The sequence below is a fragment of the Buceros rhinoceros genome, unplaced genomic scaffold, assembly GCF_000710305.1.
Source record: "Buceros rhinoceros silvestris isolate BGI_N320 unplaced genomic scaffold, ASM71030v1 scaffold10442, whole genome shotgun sequence".
NCBI lineage: Eukaryota > Metazoa > Chordata > Aves > Bucerotiformes > Bucerotidae > Buceros > Buceros rhinoceros.
Window position 1 is genome coordinate 21,431 of NW_010400678.1, and position 4,795 is coordinate 26,225.

At 53.5% G+C, this 4,795-nt stretch overlaps 1 protein-coding gene across 1 annotated transcript; it reads right to left on the reverse strand.

Annotated features, from left to right (window-relative positions):
- Nucleotides 1-851: 851 nt before the first annotated feature.
- On the reverse strand, nt 852-2,399 carry LOC104489763 (keratin-associated protein 10-6-like). Its single transcript, XM_010131964.1, has one exon. The coding sequence runs from the start codon at nt 2,397-2,399 to the stop codon at nt 852-854; it is 1,548 nt and encodes a 515-aa protein (XP_010130266.1).
- Between the last annotated feature and the right edge of the window lie 2,396 nt (nt 2,400-4,795).

Sequence of the window (4,795 nt, forward strand, 5' to 3'; positions counted from 1 at the left end):
TTCTGCTTGTTTCATGACGTATTTTCAAATTACTCAAAGCAACCAAGTGAATAAAAACTTTCACGTGCAAAATTTCAGCAAGGATCAACCTCGCCAAACCAGAAATCCGGGTCTGGGGACTCTGCTGAAGTCCTCGCAGTGTCTGAAAGCGATGGGGATTTCTGGCCACCTTCCGAAATGAAGGTCATCGGAGAAAGAGTCGCATACCGTTTGCTTAGCAAATTGACATTTGGTTTCCAAAGCTGTGAGTGAAAACAGCTGGTTTGGAGAACTTGTGGAATCCAAGTTAACCCAAATGGTGTCTCGCCAGGACCAAATCTGGGGACAGGCATGGGCCAACACTCCGTTGGCCACGCCCTGGTCCTCTTGATGCTATCGTGATCTGGACTCCTTGGACATTTCTACTTCTTTTCTTTTTTTTTTTTTTGGTTTTTTTTTTTTGGTTTTTTTTTTTGTTTTTTTTTTTGGTTTTTTTTTTTTTTTTCGTTTTTTTGTGTGTGTGTCAATGTAATGAATAGAATTCTCCCGTTTTTCTGTAGGGAGGGTTGGAAAGCACCTGCTCCAGTTTCGAGCAGATATTCATTTCAATAAGGTGAGAATCAATCCCACCATGCTAAACTCTGCCTTGTAGACACAAGCCACAGGCACCTGGAGCGCAGCCATAGAAATATTATCGCACCCCGGCCCAAAATAGAGCTGAACTATGGGGAGGAGGGGCGGTGCTGGAAAATAGAGATAAAGCAGACTCAAGCAATAGGACCTAGTTGGCAGGTGGAACAAGGAGATAAACAACCCCTGCCCCGGAGCTGTACCTCGCTTTTGTCCGTGGACTTTCTTCCCCTTGCTCCGTTTTACCAGGGCCATTTGGGCGCAGAGCAGTACTTCTTGGAGTGGCTGGAGATTTTTACTCCACCTGACTGATACTGCTGCTGCGGAACACTCCTGGTGGCACCATGCTGTGGGACACAGCTGGTGGCACCCTGTTGTGGGACACACTTGGTGGCATGTTGCTGCTGGGGGACACACTTGGTGGCACCCTGTTGTGGGACACACTTGGTGGCATGTTGCTGCTGGGGGACACACTTGGTGGCACCCTGTTGTGGGACACACTTGGTGGCATGTTGCTGCTGGGGGACACACTTGGTGGCACCCTGTTGTGGGACACACTTGGTGGCATGTTGCTGCTGGGGGACACACTTGGTGGCACCCCAGTACTTCTTGGAGTGGCTGGAGATTTTTACTCCACCTGACTGATACTGCTGCTGCGGAACACTCCTGGTGGCACCATGCTGTGGGACACAGCTGGTGGCACCCTGTTGTGGGACACACTTGGTGGCATGTTGCTGCTGGGGGACACACTTGGTGGCACCCTGTTGTGGGACACACTTGGTGGCACATTGCTGCTGGGGGACACACTTGGTGGCACATGGCTCTGGGATGCACTTGGTGGCACCCTGCTGTGGGACACACTTAGTCGCACACTGCTGCTGTGGGACACACTTGGTGGCACATGGTTCTGGGACACATTTTGTGGCACACTGCTGCTGTGGGACACACTTGGTGGCACATGGCTCTGGGACACACTTGGTCGCACACTGCTGTGGGACACAGGTGGCCACACGCTGCTGCTGTGGGACACAAATGGAAGGGCACTTGGTGTCACACTGCTGCGGGACACACTTGGTCACACACCTGCTCGCACACTGCTGCGGGATGTAGGTGGTGGCACGCTGCTGCGGGGCACAGGAGGTCACACACTGGTATGAGACGCAGCTGGTCGCACGCTGTTGCGGGACACAGGTGGTGACGCACCTGGTCGCGCACTGCGGGCTGTACGTGGTCACACACCGCTGCGGGACGCACTTGGTGGCACCCTGATACTGCGGGATGCCCTTGGCGGGGTACGGCTGCTGCGGCACACACATGGTCACGCACCTGGTGGCATGCTGCTGAGGAGGGACGCACTCGGTCACACGCTGCTGTGGCGGCGGGGCGCAGGCGTTCGCGCTTTTGGTGGCACATGGATGCGGCACGCACTTGGTCACACACTGCTGCTGCGACTCCCCCATGGTCGCGCACGGCTGCTGCGGCACACAGGTTGTCACACACCGGGATGCACAGGGTGCTGGTAGGAGGTGCTGGGTGACATGCTGCTGTGGTGGCACACACTGGGTTTCACACGGCACCCGCGGCACACACTTGGTCACACACTGCTGCGGGGAGAAGCTGGAGGTCACAATCCGCTGCTGGGGGACGCAGTGGGTCACGTACTGCGGGATGCACGGTGTCGAGTGCCAGGTGGGCACTGGCAGGGGTCTGGCAGCATACGTCGGCGGGCACTTGACGGGGATGGGGTGCTGGTAGAGCGGCTGGAGACATTGTTGTAGGTAGCACGACATCTTGGCGAGGTTTTGGCAGGACTGGAACAACACGTGAGAAAGAAGAGCCTTTAGACGGGCACCTGGCTGAGTTTCTCGCAGCCCCGCTGCTGCCTGCCCTGCAGGACTGCCTCGTTTCACAGGGTGCCGGAGACACCTCCTGCCCGTGCCACGATGACAAAACCACAGCAGCAGCTGCCAAGGATCCAGCCCATCAATTTTGACTCTGAAACACAGTGCTAAGTCAAACAGCTGGAAATTCAGAGACACGTAACACTAAGTATCTCCCCCGGCTGCGGTTCCCTCCCCATCACCTGGCCCTCCCCAGGGAGAACTGGTCTTGGAGGTCAGCAGAGGAATGGCTGCTCTCAGAGCTGCTTTTCAACCATCACACCCAATTTTCTCCTCCTGCTTTTGGTCAAGGACTGTCCCTGACCTCTTGCTGAAGAACCAAGAGAAAAGCCCAACCTAGAGACAAGCTCTGAACCTCTGGCCACATCTGTCAGAGCAGGCAAGGCAAAGAGCATGCAGGGCACCGGTGAGCTCGTCACTCCATGGGCAGGAGAGGTTCTCAGCTCAGTCTCAGCATCCCAAAGTTCACGCTCATTAGGGAACCAAAGCCAATTAATGGGTAGTGATACCATGACCGAACACAAACCTGCTCCCAGTTGTCCCAGCATCGTTGCCCCACACACTGAAGCTGCTCTGGGCTGTCATTGAGCATCCCCAAAAACCAACAGTAGCAGCACCCCAATTCCTGCTAACAACCTTTCCTCACATTTCTTGGGAGTACCTTGGTCACAGAGGCTGACACTCAGAGCCCACTCCCCCTCCCACACCTCAGCTCAAACTAACTGGTTTTAAAAACCTTCCCCATCGAGCATTATTTTATATGCAAAAAAGCACAAATAAATCCGCGTTTCGGCAGCTAAAGAGGCTCAGCGCAATCCAGACTTACCCAGCTCCCCGTCCAGTGAGAACAGCTTTGTAGTGTGACCTGCGAGCTCCAATAGAAGGAGAGCTTTTATATAGCTACGAAACGTGCCTCGGAGGGATGAGATACCCACGACACAGCCCATTAGCTCCGGTGCAAAAGGTGTGCAACTCGCAGTGACGAGCATCAGTGTACTCATCCCTGAGGATGAGTAGTTGAGTGTCAGCTCCCCATGGTAGGAGTAATTACCTTTTGTAAATCCGCCCTGGCATGGTAGGACTGAATGGTATTTGGGGAGGCAGCAGCCGTGGCATCCCCTGCCCCAGGGGTTCTGCAAGGCTGAAGTTCACCCAATAACGTGCACTCGTGGTTTCCCAGAGCTTCACAGGCCCTGGAAACGTCTTGGTGGTCACCAAGAAATAGGGCCACCCCATCGCTCAGCCTCGTTCTGTACACTCATGGCATTGGCTTCGTGCTGTGAGAGCTGTCCGGACCACTCCATGTCCTTCTCTAACTTTAGCACCTGGCCAGAGCTGGCAGCACTTCTCACCTGCCCTGGGATGCACAGCAGCCAGGGTCGGTGTGTGCGGGCTGGCCACGGAGCACTGGCTCCTCTGAGGGAAAATCAGCAGCTTCTAGTAAAGTTCAAATCACCCCCTTGGTGGGTACAATTCATCATCCACTGAGAACTTCACGTTCACCTCACGTAGCTCTGGAGATCACCTGGCCATTGGTGTCCTGATGCTCACATGATCCCAATGCAACCCCCTGTTATCAGAGCGATGGGAATACACCATCCAGTGACTCTCAGGTGAGTGGAAAAGATGAGCTAGAGTCACGTTTGATTGCAGTCCTTGCACAACAAGCTCAGCTGTCAAAGCTGTGACTGGCAGCACGACGGGCCACGAAAAGCACCAGCAGCTGATAAACTTCCTCCGGTCCCACAGGTGACTTAGTGAGTCAACTTCTTATCGCACATGGTGACCAAATTAAAGAAACCAGTTACAAAACTGGGAAGATATTTTTTTTAAGTCGCTCAAGATCTAATGGATCCTTTCCTGTGTATGTTGTCACATGAAATAGCCCCCAAAAGTGACAATTTCTTCCTGCTGGCTACAAGGAGAGCTGAGGGGGATCACTCGTCCCCATCTCGTCATCTAGCGCTGGCTGAGATGAAACCCACCCCAAGGGGACCAGTTCCTGAGGATGTTTATTAAACCCCATGGTTTCTTGTGAACCAGAGAAATGGCTCTTCCCAGCTGGTTTTTGAGGCAAAGAAAAAAGGTCCATATATAATTTTGTATTGAAACTGAATAATAAAGGTTAGGAACTCTTGGACAACTGCTCCACACCAGGCAAGAATCACAGTGGGTGAAACGCTGCCTTTACCACAGGCTTCTCCAGCAAGAATGAATCCTGACCCTCCCCGGTCAGCACTGAGCATGTTCATCTTCACCTGAACCACAAGAAATGGGGCTTTGTT

Coding starts and splice junctions, on each gene's coding strand:
- LOC104489763 (XM_010131964.1), bottom strand. CDS start 2,399: ATGTCGTGCTACCTACAACAATGTCTCCAGCCGCTCTACCAGCACCCC.